Source organism: Protomyctophum parallelum (genome assembly GCF_964188405.1).
Source record: "Protomyctophum parallelum genome assembly, chromosome: 16".
NCBI lineage: Eukaryota > Metazoa > Chordata > Actinopteri > Myctophiformes > Myctophidae > Protomyctophum > Protomyctophum parallelum.
The window spans coordinates 48,500,456-48,518,859 of NC_139711.1; the positions used below are offsets into that span (position 1 = coordinate 48,500,456).

The window sequence follows — 18,404 nt, forward strand, 5'->3', positions numbered from 1 at the left end:
TGCTAAGTTTCATGTTTTGTCATTGTCATACAGTCTGTGTGTGTGTGTGTGTGTGTGTGTGTGTGTGTGTGTGTGTGTGTGTGTGTGTGTGTGTGTGTGTGTGTGTGTGTGTGTGTGTGTGTGTGTGTGTGTGTGTGTGTGTATTACAAACATTAGCAGTGTGTGGTTAACATAATGTATTGACATTCTTCTAGATTCTTCTGCAAATCCAGAACTTGATGCACATTAATATTTACACCAATAAATGACAACCTCTCCCCCCCCCCCCCCCCCCCCCCCCAGAAGCAGTTAAAAGTTAAAAATATACATGTATTCAAAAGATTTCCGCCGCATTTTTTTAACGATTATAAAAAAAAATAGCAGATCTATACGAGCTCATATCGCGCCACCGAGTGGCGCGATACGAGCTTGTAGGTCTGCTATTTTTGAAAGAAATCGAAGAGCGACTGACATTTTTAGAATCTGATCTCAGGTCAGAATGGGTTTAATCAGACCAGTGTGTGTCCGGCGGAAACCTCGTATGAATCTGATCTCAGGTCAGAATGCAGGGTTTAAAGTAACGGTTGAAGTGGTTTTAAAAGCCATAAATGTTCTCTAAAGCCCAAAACACACACCGGAGCGCAGCGACGCGGCAACGCCTGGAGAACAGACCGGTGGCGTATCGGAGCGCCAGGCGAGGCGTGAACGCGGCCGGTGTGCGATTAGGTTCATTGACAATAACGGAGGAAGGCTGTTCTGACGCGCGGCGTGTGTGTGTGTGTTGGGCTTCACACATCACTGATCTACAAGTCCAACCTCTCCTCAGATAGGGCTTTAAGAAACTAGTCCACTAGTCGACTATTCAACTAGTCCACTATTCAACTAGTCGACTATTCAACTAGTCCACTAGTCGACTATTCAACTAGTCCACTATTCAACTAGTCGACTATTCAACTAGTCCACTATTCAACTAGTCCACTAGTCCACTAGTCGACTATTCAACTAGTCCACTATTCAACTAGTCCACTATTCGACTATTCAACTAGTCTAGTAAATCCACTAGTAGACCTTGCTGGTACTAGTTGACTAGTTGATAATAAGAAAAAAAAGGCCTTTTTGTACGCCTCAAGATCAGATAGATTATAGATTATAGATTATAGTCACCAATGTACAGTTTTGATCATAAAAACCCCTTTATGATTTTTCTTCTTTTTTTTTTCGCAGATCACTGATCTCCTCTCCTCTCCTCTCCCCTCCCCTCCTCTCCCTCCCCTCCCCAGGTCCCGTAGCTCCGCCTCCAGCCCCTCCCCCCCTCACAGATCCCATAGCTCCGCCTCCAGCCCCTCCCCTCCCCCTCACAGATCCCGTAGCTCCACCTCCAGCTCCTCCCTCTCCCTCCACAGACCCCGTAGCTCCGCCTCCAGCTCCTACCCTCCCCTCACAGACCGCGTAGCTCCGCCTCCAGCTCCTCCCTCTCCCTCCTCACAGATCCCGTAGCTCCGCCTCCAGCCCCTCCCCTCCCCTCACAGATCCCGTAGCTCCGCCTCCAGCTCCTCCCTCTCCCTCCTAAGCTCCGTGATGGAGTGGTTGTGCTGCAGCCCCTCCCCTCCCCTCACAGATCCCGTAGCTCCGCCTCCAGCTCCTCCCTCTCCCTCCTCAGCTCCGTGATGGAGGAGTGGTTGTGCTGCAGCCGGTCCTCCAGCCACTGCAGCAGCGGTCCGCTGACGGCCGACATCTGGCTGCAGAGGTTCTTGGTGAACACGGAGCCGTTGTGGATCTTGGTGACCGGGTCCAGGTGGGCCAGGCCGTGGATGCGGCGGTACGTGTCCTGCTCCTCGTGGCACAGGATGCGGGGCAGCTCCACGGCCGACTGGAGGCACACGGCCGAGATGGAGGCCCGCGGCACCACGTGGACCGGGACCTCCACGCGCTCGAACTCAGAGGAGGAGGAGGAGGAGGAGGACGACGGCTTCTGGGACGGCTGGGTGGGCTGCTGCACCGACTGGAAGCAGGTGTAGAGGACACGGCCCGTCCTATAACACAACATAACATAACATAACATAACATATACCATAACACAATACACCATACCACACCATACCATAACATAACATAACATAACATTAGACTGGAAGCAGGTGTAGAGGACACGGCCCGTCCTACAGGGACATGACATAATATAATATAACATAACATAACATAACATAACATAACATAACATAGCATAGCATAGCATAGCATAGCATAGCATAGCATAGCATAGCATAGCATAGCATAGCATAACATAACATAACATAACATAACATAACATAGCATAGCATAGCATAGCATAGCATAGCATAGCATAGCATAGCATAGCATAGCATAACATAACATAACCACCCACCTGGTGTTCTGTCATTAACACACTATCAGTGCCGGAAGTGCTTCAAAATAAGGGCTCTGGGTGGCCGGGTTGTCTCAGCGCTTTTACTCTGAAGCCATGACCCGGAAACAATCTACTAAAAAAGTTGACTTTACATTGCTAGCTTACATGGCGATCATTTTAATTTATACGATATATGATCCAAAAAGCGTTCATATTTTGCGGGAGGGAGAGACGGATGAGGAGCAGAAATGAAGTGCCAGCATATCGATCCGTTCATCACCACGGAGGAGCGCCCTGGATTAGGAGATACGAGTCATTCTTTCCGCCGCGCTAACATGGAAGTCAACGGTAAGCTAATATGAGCCCAGAGCGTTAGCATACGGCAGCCGAAAGGGCGAACGGGCCAAAAAGAAAATAGGAAAAATCTCGCCCCGTATCATTGAGGATGCGCTAAGACGTCCAGCGACGTCTAAGGCTCAGCTCGGTTTTAATCCTTAAGACGCCCTGAGGCGTCTTAACCATTAACACGGTTAGTTAATTAACCAGCCACCTGGTGTTCTATCATTATTGCCTTGTTTAACATCAGGTCACTAACAAATAAGTCCTCCTCTGTAAATGATATCATCTGTAAAGAGAAGCTAGATATAATCTTTCTAACAGAGACATGGCTTGGCTCGGATAGAGCTGTTCTCCTAGCGCCAGCCTGTCCCGCAAACTACAGCTTCGTTCACTCTGTTCGCGAGGCTAAGAAAGGAGGTGGATTGGCAATTTCTTCAGACACTTTAAAATTCAAGGCTCTGACCCTTGGCAGCTTTTCATCCTTTGAATACCAGGCCACTATACTACATGGTCAAGCCTCTATGCCAAAATGCAGTAAAGCAATATTTAATCTTGACCTGGATGATGCTACAGATGCTGTGGCTATGGGTTTCTTAGAGTTATTGCACTCCTTTGAGTTTATCCAACATGTTGTTGGGCCTACACATAAACATGGGCACACTCTGGACCTGGTGATTTCTAGAGGGCTGAACATCACTGTGGAAAGGACTATTGAAAGGCCTGAGCTATCAGACCACTATCTGCTGTGTTTTAATATGACTGTCTCTGATCTAGAGAAAAACATCACTGAATATACCATAAAAAAGCGTTTTTTTGCAGCCGACGAGTTCTCTCGTCATCTGGGCCCCCCCCCTGCCCGATACTCCCCCAGTGAATGATATGGTTCAAACTTTTAATCTTAAACTAGAGTCAGCTCTTGATATAGAGTGACACCCTGGTTAAATGAGCATACACGCTCACTGAAGCAAGAATGTCGTAGAGCTGAGCGAGCTTGGAGAAAATATAAACTCACCATCCACCTAGAGATTCTTAAAAAGTCAACAGTCGCCTATAACAAAGCCCTGCGTCTAGCAAGGCAGGCATATTTCTCTGGCATTATTAATGAGAACAAGAAAAATGCCAGAGTCCTATTCTCTACCATTGATCGACTTTTAAACCCCCCCCCCCCCAGTCCTACAAGCAGTCATTCCCGGCCTTTAACATTAGAGCTGATATTATGAATGGTGCTGCTGCTAGCGCAAACCTTCAAACAGCAGCTAATGGTCCCAGGGTAGATCTCTCCATTGGATACAATTCCCACCAACTTTCTCAAAGAAGTCTTAGACAGTGTGATTGGAGATATCCTAAAAATTGTAAACAGCTCTCTACAATCAGGCGTCTTCCCAGACTCACTGAAGACTGCCGTAGTTAGGCCCCTTCTCAAGAAACACAATCTTGATCCCTCTGTTTTGGGTAACTATCGACCCATTTCAAATCTACCCTTTCTGGGCAAGGTTTTAGAAAAATGCATCTTCCATCAATTGGATGTGTTTCTACAGAACAATAATGTGCACAACAAATTCCACTCTGGCTTCAGGAAAGGCCACAGCACAGAAACGGAGCTTGTAGGTCTGCTATTTTTGAAAAATCGTGAAAATGTGCCTCAAATGTGGAATATATTCTTTCAGAACAAACGTTTTTAACTCAAATCTTTGCTTCTGGGGGGGGGGGGGGGGGGGGGGGGGGTCCCTGGAACAACATATTTTCAGATGGGTTGGCGGAGGCTAATTACAGATCATTTCTGGGGGTCCTTGACATGAAATATTGATTGATATAGGCCTATAGAAACATGGCAACAACTGGTGTTCTGTCATTAAAACACATTTAGTGCCGGAAGTGCCTTCAAAATAGAGGCTCTGGGTGCCAGAGTTGTCTGAGCGCTTTTACTTTGAAAGCCATGAAACAGGAAACACTTTCCTAAAAAAGTTGACTTTACAAAGAGACCTCACATCCCCGATCATCTTAATATATTTTTTTACGCTCCGAAAAGCGTTCATATTTTGCGGGAGAGACGGATGAGGAGCAGAAATGAAGCGCCAGCATATCGATCCATTCATCACCACGGAGAGCGCCCTGGATTAGGAGATCGCTCGGACGTCCTCACACGTCAAAGGTACTAATATTTCGTGATCCTTATGACGTTCTCAGACGTCCTATGTCTTAATTGTGTTAACGAAGCACCCACCTGGTGTTCTTGTCCTGAATGAAGCAGGAGAAGATGAGGCCCACAAAGCCCTGGTCCATCATCTGGTACAGCGCCTGGGTTCTGACGTCCACGTGGGAGGGCCAGACCGTGATGTGGGGGTGGGAGTGGTACCAGCCCACCACCCGCATGGGCCGGCCCGACAGGTCCGCCAGCCGCTCCGCCTCCGTAGACGCTGCAACCAGGACATCACATCAGTACAGTACAGTACAGTACAGTACAGTACATTACATTACATTACATTACAGCACAGCACAGCACAGCACAGCACAACACAGTACAGTACAGTACAGTACAGTACAGCACAGCACAGCACAGTACAGTACAGCACAGCACAGCACAGTACAGCACAGCACAGCACAGCACAGCACAGCACAACACAGCACAGCACAGCACAGCACAGACACAGTACAGCACAGCACAGCACGACACAGTACAGTACAGTACAGTACAGTACAGCACAGCACTGTACAGCACAGCACAGCACAGCACAGCACAGTACAGTACAGTACAGTACAGTACAGCACAGCACAGCACAGCACAGTACAGCACAGCAACAGTACAGTACAGTACAGTACAGTACAGTACAGTACAGTACAGTACAGTACAGTACAGTACAGTACAGTACAGTACAGTACAGTACAGTACAGTACAGCACAGCACAGCACAGACACAGCACAGCACAGCACAGCACAGCACTGTACAGCACAGCACAGCACTGTACAGCACAGCACAGCACAGCACAGCACAGCACTGTACAGCACAGCACAGCACAGCACAGCACAGCACAGCACAGCACAGCACAGCACAGCACAGCACAGCACAGCACAGCACAGCACAGCACAGCACAGCACAGCACTGTACAGCACAGCACAGCACAGCACAGCACTGTACAGCACAGCACAGCACAGCACAGCACAGCACAGCACAGCACAGCACAGCACTGTACAGCACAGCACAGCACACAGCGCAGCGCAGCGCAGCACAGCACAGCACAGCACTGTACAGCACAGCACAGCACAGCACAGCACAGCACAGCACAGCACAGCACAGCACAGCACACCACACCACAGCACAGCACAGCACAGCACAGCACTGTACAGCACAGCACACAGCGCAGCGCAGCGCAGCACAGCACAGCACAGCACAGCACACAGCACAGCACAGCACAGCACAGCACAGCACAGCACTGTACAGCACAGCGCAGCGCAGCGCAGCGCAGCACAGCACAGCACAGCACACAGCACAGCACAGCACAGCACAGCACAGCACAGCACAGCACAGCACAACAGCGCAGCGCAGCACAGCACAGCAAAGCACAGCACAGCACAGCACAGCACAGCACAGCAAAGCACAGCGCAGCGCAGCACAGCACACAGCACAGCACAGCACAGCACAGCACAGCACACAACACAGGACAGCACAGCACTGTACAGCACAACACAGCACAGCACACAGCACAGCACAGCACACAGCGCAGCGCAGCGCAGCACAGCACAGTACAGCACAACACAGTACTATGTTTCTATGTCAGTCGTTCTTCGATTTTTCACAAAAATAGCAGACCTACAAGCTCGTAGCGCGCCACTCGGTGGCGCGCTATGAGCTTGTAGATCTGCTATTTTTCAATAGCTAAAGCATAACATGATGCTAACACCAAAAAGGGGTTCCCGCCCCAAAAATGGTTTAAAAATAATAAAGCCGTGAAATTGGAATGGGATTATAGAGGTAGGTGTAGACTTAGATAGCATTTGATACAGACTCATAGCATGTTACGTAGACAGCACTATAATTGCATTGTATGTAGTCATAGCACGTCATAGTACATATGTATAGCATAGTATAGTATATATGTATAGTTTATATGTATAGTTTCATTATATAGATATTCCACTGTTAGGGCTGTATTTTGCGTGTCTTAAGTACCAGGTCTTATTCCCTAACTTGAGTAAACTAAAGACCTGGAGGCGTGATCAATGCCATGTGGCTATTCTGAGTGGCCAAAGAGCATTGATCACGCCTCCAGGTCTTTAGTTTACTCAAGTTATAGGGAATAAGACCTGGTACTTAAAGGACAACTTTAGTTTTTTTCAACCAAGGTTCATGTTTTAGGTTGTTATTAGAGAAACTAAAAGATGAGTGTTCTTTTTTTTTCATTTGCTGCTTTCTTTCGTTTTAGGGATTTTAGCTGTTTTTGACAGGGGGGCGGGGGCATTCGAGCATGGGGCTAAATATGTATTTCTTTACAACATTTTATAGCGATTTATTTTTTAATTATTTACTATAGTCCTAATAAACCCCTGGAAATTACATCTGGCCACAAAACATCACGAGATCTACTGAATGTGTCAAACTGACATTGAGCCTATGACACACAGTGTGGCTTCCCCCCAGTAGGCTACCTTCACATTCAGTAGATCCTGTGATTTATTTGTGGCCAGATGTAATTTCCTGTGGTTTATTAGGGCTATAGTAAATAATAAAAAAATAAATCTCCATAATATTTTGTAAAAGAATACATATTTAGCACCATGCTCGAATGCCCCCGCCCCCCTGTACAAAACAGCTAAAATCCCTAAAACAGCAAATGGAAGCAGCAAATGGAAAAAAAAATAACACTCATCTTTTACTTTCTCTAATAACAACCTAAAACATGAACCTTGGTTGAAAAAAACGAAAGTTGTCCTTTAATCAGACCAGTGTGTGTCCATGTGGAAACCTCGTGTGAATCTGATCTCAGGTCAGAATGGATTAAGACACGCAAAATACTACAGCAAGATTGCATGGTGCAAAAGAGGAAAACATTGAGATTTGGTCTGGTATTGCAGATTTGGTTAAGGGCATGGTTTAATCATTATTATTATTATTATTATCATTATTTATTTATTTCTTGTCTCCATTGCACAGTAGTAGGAACAAGTAAGACGCGCAAACGCGGGAAGCGAACGCAGCTCGTGTGTGTGTGGTGTGTGTGTGTGTGTGTGTGTGTGTGTGTGTGTGTGTGTGTGTGTGCTACAGCTGCGCCCTGTGTGTGTGTGTGTGTGTGTGTGTGCTACAGCTGCGCCCTCTGGTGGCGGGCGGGTGGTGTAACAGCGGGACAGACACACAGACACACACACAGACACACAGACACACACACACACAGACATTCAGCCCTTGCTGTCATAGTAAGTGGCTCACTGCGTTCGCAATGATGACATTATGTGGCATCTTTGGTCTCGGGGGGGGGGGGGGGGGGGGGGGGGGATTGTTTGTTTTTGTGTTCCTTCCTTTTGCTGTTATGTGTTGTTTTATATGTGTTTTGTTTTCTTTAAGTCATTCATGTTGTTAACGTGTATTATTGTGATTTTTGTCTTAAAATAAAAAAACATTTGAAAAAGACACGCAAAATACAGCCCTTACTTTCTTAGCTTACGCATGTTTCATTATAAATGCTTTTATGTGATGTATTCCCATGCTTTTGTTCTTGCTTAATGTAAATCGCTCTGGATTAATCAGACCAGTGTGTGTCCAGTGGAAACCTCGCATGAATCTGATCTCAGGTCAGAATGGGTTAAGAGCGTCTGCTAAATTGTAAAATCGTAGGTAAACTGACAGTATGTGGTATATATACCTGCTACCACTAGGTGGCGCTACAGGAGTCAGTACAGACCTGCAGAGAGCTGCTCGGGTGAGATCTCCACTCTGTCCTTCCTCTTGTCCGAACGACGCAGGATGATGACGGAGTGGATGTGGACGATCCTATTGGACAAAGGAAGCAGTCACATGATCAATCAACAGCGTGAACGAACCTATTGGCCAAGAACAGTCACATGACCAACAGAGTGGATGTGAACGAATCACATTGGAATATAAAGCAAAATTAAAATCTCCCAAAGACTGAACATGTTAAAGGGTAAGACCACTTTTTTGAGGTTTGGGTTGTGTAGTTACTTTGCCATGATGTAACTCCAAATGTGGACAAGAAATAAAAAATACTGCTCCAGTGATTAGAAATTGATAATTCAAAATATGCTCCTCATTGACTTACATTGTAGCTAAAACAGCTCTCAAAGTCACTCTTTTAGTACGTAAACAAACACAAACAATGTTGATTCAGACAATATAGAGCATCACCAAAACTCAAGTGGTTTTATTTTTTCATAAAAATGTTATCTTCCTGTTGATTTGTCAATTTTATTGGGAAGAAAACCCGGACTGGATCCGTGGATCCGGATCCAGATCTTCAAATAGTAAAATCAACAGGAATCTAACATTTAAACTACTGAAAACACAGTTAAAAATCCTAAAGAGCGCAGCAGTGTTCACCCAGGGGTGCCCAAAAGGTAGATCGTGATCTACCTGTAGATCACAATAGGCTAGATCACATGACATGCCCCTAAAAATATATTTTTTCCACCTGCCACTTGAATTAAGGTGACTTGATTGATTGACATCAAAAAGTGCCTGTCAGCTCAAACTCAAACCCACAATGCAAGTCTTTGTTTTCAAGTGTGTTGCGCACAAATGTCAGTAGCATTTTATATATATATATATATATATATATATATATATATATATATATATATATATATATATATATATAAAACCCTACCAGTTACATTTCCTCCAATCCTCCCCTCTATTCCTCAAGTGCGTCGCTATAGGTACATTTAAACAGAAAATCAGCAATGGGATAATACTGTTTTTTTGGTGCGTATAGATCTTGTTGAGCGTGTCCTTTTCAAAGTAGCTTGCAAGTCAAAAAAGTGTGGGCACCCCTGCCTTAACCCATTTAGGGCGGGAACCCCTTTTGGTGTTTTAAGCATTATTATGCTATACTTTAGCTGTTGAAAAATAGCAGATCTACAAGCTCGTGCCGCGCTACGAGCTTGTAGGTCTGATCTTTGAATATTCTTTCAGAGCGAACGTTTTTAACTCATATCTTTGCTTCTGGGTGGGGGGGGGGGGGGTGTGTCCCTGGAACAACATATCTTCAGAAGGGTGTTGGCGGTCAAATACAGATTATATTTTTGGGGTCCTTGACATGAAATATTGAGCACCACTGATAGAGAAACATGAGGTATTCCAGAAAACTGCCATTTAGACAAAATGGACGTTTCTGAGAGAAACATTCATGTTTATGGAAGATGCTTCTAAACGTGTATTCTATCGCTATAGTTCAATCACTTCAAATACTCTTTGATTATAAAATAACTAGGCTAATGACCGGAAATAGCCGTTCTACAAACTCACAAGAATAGATTATAGATCTGCTATTTCCAGTGCGCAGCAGCACAGATTCTATGGAATCCAAACGAGATATGGCTTATAGAGTAATGTCTGGCAGAGAAACAGAGAGTTGAGAAAACAGGCTTTAAAAAGGTTCACTTCTGTGGTCTCTAACATTACACCTAGCTACATGTTTAAGCATTTATTTCATATTTACATGTCTTCTGTGGACTCTAACATTACACCTAGCTACATGTTTAAGCATTTATTTCATATTTACATGTCTTCTGTGGACTCTAACATTACACCTATAGCTACATGTTTAAACATTTATTTCATATTTACATGTCTTCTGTGGTCTCTAACATTACACCTATAGCTACATGTTTAAGCATTTATTTCATATTTACATGTCTTCTGTGGTCTCTAACATTACACCTATAGCTACATGTTTAAGCATTTATTTCATATTTACATGTCTTCTGTGGTCTCTAACATTACACCTAGCTACAAGTTTAAGCATTTATTTCATATTTACATGTCTTCTGTGGTCTCTAACATTACACCTATAGCTACATGTTTAAGCATTTATTTCATATTTACATGTCTTCTGTGGACTCTAACATTACACCTAGCTACATGTTTAAGCATTTATTTCATATTTACATGTATTCTGTGGACTCCAACATTACACCTAGCTACATGTTTAAGCATTTATTTCATATTTACATGTCTTCTGTGGTCTCTAACATTACACCTAGCTACATGTTTAAGCATTTATTTCATATTTACATGTCTTCTGTGGTCTCTAACATTACACCTATAGACCGATTCCGTACCGGTTTCATGGTCGCAGCCTACGTATTTCCTGTAGGCGGACTCGACGTAGCTGCGGGGGTAAAACCCTCATCAGGCGCACCTCTTCCACTACAGTGAACGGCAGAGTGACTGATGTTAGTTTGCCTCAAACTTTACTCCTTTACCTGCTTTTTTACTAACACTAACATTACAAAGATGCCCAGAACATTGAGATGAACCTGTGTAGTTTATGGCTGCTCCAACAGTAGTGGCAACATAACAAATGAAATAAAACGGAATGTCTAATATCCACCGCGATGGCTGAGACCAGAGCCATTGAGTAATGGTTGAGACAAAGCAGTGAAGAATCCTGCAAGATACATAATTTCAGTCTTACCCAATACCCAATCTTTCTGTTTTATGAACACAAGGCTGCTGTATTTTATACCTCATACTAAGCATTTAAAGTATGAGGTATAAAGTACAGCAGCCTTGTGTTAATAAAACAGAAATATTTGGTATTGATTGATTGATTGAAATATTTATTAACAGTTTGTAGAATTTACAGTACATTTTAAGCACAAACTCAATACAAAGACTGTCAACTGTGAGTGGACGACCCAATTAAGCATTACACTTGTTTACAACAGGGTCCACATTGTTCAATTCATCAAAACATTTAAAGACATACAAACATTTAGAGACATACAAATAGACATTTCTATGTAGCTAAATTCATCATATGGGAAGCAAAAAAGGGAAAAGATACAATATACAGTGAGGGAAAATGGGGTGGGGGGGGTGGGGGGGATTCAGATTTTACAGAGGCCAGTTTCGAATTGCAGCCATCCGTAGGTGCCCTTTGAGAGCGGTTTTGAAGGAGTCAAGGGATTCACATGTCTTAATGACTGTTGGTAGGGCGTTCCACATTTTGGTGGCATAGGAGCGAAAAGAATTTAGTCCCTTGTTTGTGCCGAATCTGGGTTGTACATGGTTTGTTGTACTCCCTCTGGTGTTGTGGGTGTGGACTTCGTTTACACTAAGGAAGTATTTAGACAGGTACATGGGTATCTTGGTGGTGTATCGAATCTTGTGGACCAGACCCATTGCAAGATGCTGTACTCTGTCGTCGACCCTAAGCCATCCCAGCCTGTCAAAGTGGGCAGGGGTGAGGTGGGTTCGGGGGGTGAGGCCAAGTAGGAGCCTGACCAGTTTGTTTTGGGAGGTCTGGAGCCTTGTTTTAAGGGCCTTTGAGGTGCTGTGGTACCAAGAGGTGGATGCATAGTCAAAGAAACCTTGTACGAGGGCTCCTGTTAAGGTCTTCAAGGTGTTTTTGCTGACCAGTGAGGAGATCCTGTAAAGGAATCTTGTTCTTTGATTGACTTTTTTGATTACGTTGGTGGCCATCTTATCACCGGAAAGATTGGCCTCCAGGATGGAACCTAGGTAGGTAATTTGATCTTTTCGTGTGATAATATTGTCACCCACTCTAACCAAGAAGCCATCTGCCTTGCTGAGATTACTATTTGATCCGAAGAGGATGGATTCAGTTTTTCCCAGGTGTAAGGATAGTTTGTTATCAGCGAGCCAGGTGCAGATTCTACCGAGTTCAGAGCTGAGGGTCTTTTCAACCTGCAGTTTGTTCCTGTCCGAGACCAGCAGTGCTGAGTCATCTGCGAACAGGAACAAGTTGCAGTCACAAGCTGAAGTCATGTCGTTAACATATATTAGGAACAGTAAAGGCCCTAGTATGCTTCCTTGTGGGACGCCACAGCTCACTGGGAGGGGAGGGGACAGTGTTCCGTTCACCTCCACCATCTGTTCTCTCCCCTCCAGGTAGGATTGCATCCAGCTCACTGATGTGCTATCAAAACCAATAGCTTTAAGCTTGTTAACCAGTATGGAGTGGTTCACGGTGTCAAAAGCCTTTTGGAGGTCCAGCATGACCATGCCGCAGTATTTTCCAGCGTCCACCTCGTGTTTGATGTGGTCGCTCAAATAGAGGAGGCATGTGTCAGTGGAGTGGGATGTTCTGAAACCAGATTGGAACTCGTACAGCAATTTATTAGTGGCAAGATACTTTTCAACCTGTTCATAGACTATTTTTTCCATCACTTTCGAGATGGAGCTTAGAATAGAAATAGGGCGGTAGTTGCCGGGTTCTAATTTACTCCCTTTTTTGTACAAGGGGGTTACTTTGGCCAGTTTAAAATCTTGGGGGACCTGTCCCTGTTTGATGGAGAGGTTAACTATGTGGGTGATGACTGGAGCTATGGAAAAGGCTGAGTCTCTGAGAAATTTGGAGGGGATATTGTCATGGCCAGTGGCCTTGTGGGGTTGTAGGGCACTCAGTTTTTTAAGTACCTCCTCGGTTGTTACCATTGCCATTTTGAAATCATCTTTACAAACACCAAGGTTTTTGTAGAAGGCTTTGATGTGCTCTACACCAAAACGCCCAGAGTGGGAGGGCAGTTTGCTAACCAGCTTTGTTGCAATGTTTGTAAAGAAGATGTTCAGGTGGTTGGCTACATCAAGCTTATCAGTGATGAGGGTGTTATTCGATTTGATGTTTATGTTAGTAAACCTGGTTTTTAGTTTCTGACCACAGCCTAGTTGGTTGTTTAGTAACTTCCAGAGTTCCCGAGGATTGTTTTTGATTTCCTCGGCTTTATCATTGATAAAGTTACATTTGGCAGATTTGGTCATGGCAATTACACCGTTTCTTAGCTTGTTACACTGGGTTTTTAGGTTGCACAGTTTGGTTTGGAGATTACTGTCGAAGCGCTTGGCTAGCATGGACTTGCATTTAAGAAGTTCAGAGCATTTGTTGTCTCTGGCTTTCATTGCAGTCAGTATGTCCGAATTCATCCATGGCTCCGAGCGGGTTTTGACCCTGATGGTTCTCAAAGGAGCCATGATGTTTAGTACTGATGTAAATTTGGTTTTAAAGCCAAGCCATGCTTCTTCGACTAGTGAGCTCCTGAGCACATCGGACCAATCCAGACTCTCCAGTTCAAGGTTAAAGGCCTCACTAGAGTAGGTTTTGAGGTCCCTAGATATGACTGTTTTGTGACAGTCAAACTTTAGTTTTTGTATTTTGCGGGTACAGAAAATCATAAAATGATCACTGAGCCCACATACAATAACCGGGTAAGACTGGCGTTATGTATCTTTCACTGCTTTGTCTCAACCATTGCTCAATGGCTACAATTTACAATTTACAATTTAGGCATTTAGCAGACGCTCTTAATCCAGAGCGACTTACAATAATCAGGAACAAAAGCATGGGAATACATCACATAAAAGCATTTATCATAAAACATGCGTAAGCTAAGAAAGTAACAGTGGAATATCTATATTATGAGACTATACATATAAGCTATATATATATATACTACTATGCTATACAGTACATATGTACTATGGCGTGCTATTACTATATACAATGCAATTATAGTGCCGTCTACATAACATGCTATAAGTCTGTATCTGTCATATGCTATCTAAGTCTGCAGAAATGCTATCTAAGGGGGTAGGGTAAGTGCTATGGGCCATGATGGAGTCTAAAAAGGTGGGTTTTCAGACTACGGCGGAAGAATGGCTCTGGTCTCCGCCACCGCGGTGGATATTAGACATTCCGTTTTTATTTTATTTTTATGTTGCCACTACTGTTGGAGCAGCCATAAACTACACAGGTTCATCTCGATGTTCTGGTCATCTTTGTAATGTTAGTAAAAAAGCAGGTAAAGGAGTAAAGTTTGAGGCAAACTAACATCAGTCATTCTGCCGTTCACTGTAGTGGAAGAGGTGCGCCTGGTGAGGGTTTTACCCCCGCAGCTACGTCGAGTCCGCCTACAGGAAATACGTAGGCTGCGACCATGAGACCCGCTACGGAATCGGTCTATAGCTACATGTTTAAGCATTTATTTCATATTTACATGTCTTCTGTGGACTCTAACATTACACCTAGCTGCATGTTTAAGCATTTATTTCATATTTACATGTCTTCTGTGGACTCCAACATTACACCTAGCTACATGTTTAAGCATTTATTTCATATTTACATGTCTTCTGTGGACTCTAACATTACACCTATAGCTACATGTTTAAGCATTTATTTCATATTTACATGTCTTCTGTGGACTCCAACATTACACCTAGCTACATGTTTAAGCATTTATTTCATATTTACATGTCTTCTGTGGACTCCAACATTACACCTAGCTACATGTTTAAGCATTTATTTCATATTTACATGTCTTCTGTGGTCTCTAACATTACACCTAGCTACATGTTTAAGCATTTATTTCATATTTACATGTCTTCTGTGGTCTCTAACATTACACCTATAGCTACATGTTTAAGCATTTATTTCATATTTACATGTCTTCTGTGGACTCCAACATTACACCTAGCTACATGTTTAAGCATTTATTTCATATTTACATGTCTTCTGTGGTCTCTAACATTACACCTATAGCTACATGTTTAAGCATTTATTTCATATTTACATGTCTTCTGTGGTCTCTAACATTACACCTAGCTACATGTTTAAGCATTTATTTCATATTTACATGTCTTCTGTGGACTCTAACATTACACCTAGCTACATGTTTAAGCATGTATTTCATATTTACATGTCATCTGTGTACTGGAGCTTGCACGATGGCAGTCTCTCAGTCAAATCTGGTCACATTTTATAAACATCTATAAAAGCTTCACTCACAGCTGTTACTATTTGGACTGAGGTGAAAACAAGGACATGTAGTTTTTTTACATAAAACAGTGGCAAATCAGGGCATCAGCCAAGGACAGAGATACAAAAATAAGAGCAGAGATGTTAAAACACAAAGTGAAGAGGTGAGTCACACACACACAATTTAATATTAACCTCTCCTATACACAGCCCTAGCCGCAATTTGCAACTCTAGATTATTTTACAATGGGTTGAATCTAGAGTTGCAACAAGCTCCATCCACTTCCTATTCATCATTTTTGGTTTGTGATCTGCTTGTCTTAAACGACGTTAAACTCACCAACATTGCAGCTGCGTTCAAGCTTGAATTATCCTCTTTCAATCTGCCGAGCTTGTTTTTCATAAAAATCCACCGTAGAGATGTTATGAGCTACTTTCTGTCAAGACATCCTCTGCAAGTGATTATTTTTTTAAGTGTTGCAGTTTGGAAGCACTCGTTTCTGTTAACGGGTCGCGCTGCTGCCTCCTGCATTATGTGCAAATTCGAAACAGGTTGAACGCAGGGCCGTTCAGTGACATACGACGAGTGCTTCCAAACTCCAGCACTTAGAAAAATAATCACTTGCAGAGGATGTCTTGACAGAAAGTAGCTCATAACATCTCTACGGTGGATTTTTATGAAAAACAAGCTCGGCAGATTGAAAGAGGATAATTCAAGCTTGGACTACAGCTGCAATGTTGGTGAGTTTAACGTCGTTTAAGACAAGCAGATCACAAACCAAAAATGATGAATAGGAAGTGGATGGAGCTTGTTGCAACTCTAGATTCATCCCATTATAAAAATCTAGAGTTGCAAATTGTGGCTAACACAGCCCCATCATAGATAGATGGATAGATAGATAGATAGATAGATAGATAGATAGATAGATAGATAGATAGATAGATAGATAGATAGATGGATAGATGGATAGATGGATAGATGGATACTTTGGATAGATGGATAGATAGATGGGTAGATGGGTAGATGGGTAGCCCCTTTCGGGACCCTACATAAAGCTTTTCTGAAATTTTGATGAGTTTTATGTTGGGTCCCTGGTCAGAACTATATTTTCGTATGGGAATTCCAGAACGCAGAAGTAAAAATGCTCTCTAAGATTGAATCTGCGCCGTGTGACGGTCTTTTTTTGCTTGAGTTATTCTGAATTCGGGAACTTTAAGTAACTATACATCCCGCTGCGAATATCTCCTGTGGCGCGGAAGCCGTTAAGTATTTTTAATCTTTGTTTGACCGATTTGGTCGCTTTATTTCTTCTTGTTTGTTTACCGTTTATTGTACCGCCTCCCGGTGTGCGGTTGGCTTGTGCGGCTACGTCCCTGCCTCTGATCTGCTCTGTCATAGCTATAGCGCCACTAGCTAGCCAGATAGGCGGTACAATGAGGTGTCAATAAACAAGGAAGGAAGAGAAGAATCCAAGCTTCCAATTCGGGCAAACATATATTAAAAATACTTAACGGCTTCCGCGCCACAGGAGATATTCGCAGCGGCATGTATGGGTACTTATACTAAACATATTCAGAAACGCTCACACGAAAAAATATCGTCACAGAGCGCGGCCAGGCGCTAAACATGTTGTTTATGTTTAAGAATGGCTGCGTACCAGGTGGCATGGTAGTGGTGCAACAGGACCCCATGGACTGGGTCGAACAAAATGTCAGAAACTTCAGTACCATTGGGTTCTGCTTGGAGGGCTAGGTAGATGGGTAGATGGATAGATGGATAGATGGATAGATGGATAGATGGATAGATGGATAGATAGATAGATAGATAGATAGATAGATAGATAGATAGGTAGATAGTAGGTAGGTAGGTAGGTAGATAGATAGATAGATGTATAGATAGATAGAGTATATAGATCTGATATTAACCTGTTCGTCTCCATCTCTCCTATACACAGCCCCATCATAGATAGATAGATAGATAGATAGATAGATATTAACCTGTTCGTCTCCATCTCTCCTATGCACAGCCCCATCATAGATAGATAGATAGATAGAGTATATAGATCTGATATTAACCTGTTCGTCTCCATCTCTCCTATGCACAGGCCCATCACCTCCTCCTTCTCGGTGCTCAGAGCGTGGTTCATACACACCAGAAAGGCGTCACACTCCAACTGGACTGCAGAAACCGCCATGTTCTATAACTAGAACTACAATGTTCTTTAAACTCCTTAATGTCTGTTCATTAAACTCATTGATATCTGTTCATTAAACTCCTTAATGTCTGTTCATTAAACTGCTTAATGTCTGTTCATTAAACTCCTTAATGTCTGTTCATTAAACTCCTTAATGTCTGCTAATTACACTCTTTAAAGTGTTAATTAAGTGAAGTAAACAAGGTATGCTGCGGGAGACAGAAAGGTTTCCCCCCTGTGTTGTTTTGACGGAAGTGGTTGCGTCCGTCAAAACGTCTCGGGTGGAACGGGGAAACATTCCCCACTATAGTTCCGGCCGGGACACGCAGCATTGATTGATTGATTGAAAAGAATATTAACAGTTTGCAGAATTACAGTACATTTCAAGTACAAACTCAATACAAAGACTGTTAACTGTGAGTGGACGACCCAATAAAGCATTACACTTGTTTACAACAGGGTCCACCATGTTCAATTCATCAAAACATTTAGAGACGTACAAATAGACATTTCTATATAGTTAAAGAACAGAACAGGAATTCATCATAAAGGAGGTAAAAAGGGAAAAGAAACATA

At 43.2% G+C, this 18,404-nt stretch overlaps 1 protein-coding gene across 1 annotated transcript; it reads right to left on the reverse strand.

Annotated features, from left to right (window-relative positions):
- Positions 1–1,591: 1,591 nt before the first annotated feature.
- On the reverse strand, positions 1,592–18,055 carry brcc3 (BRCA1/BRCA2-containing complex, subunit 3; the record flags this gene model as incomplete). Its single annotated transcript, XM_083786418.1, has 4 exons — positions 17,710–18,055; positions 8,581–8,669; positions 4,911–5,103; positions 1,592–2,012 (listed from the first exon to the last, which is right to left on the reverse strand). Exons 1-4 carry the CDS (start codon positions 17,826–17,828, stop codon positions 1,592–1,594), a joined length of 822 nt encoding a protein of 273 aa, XP_083642544.1. The 5' UTR covers positions 17,829–18,055.
- Positions 18,056–18,404: the final 349 nt, after the last annotated feature.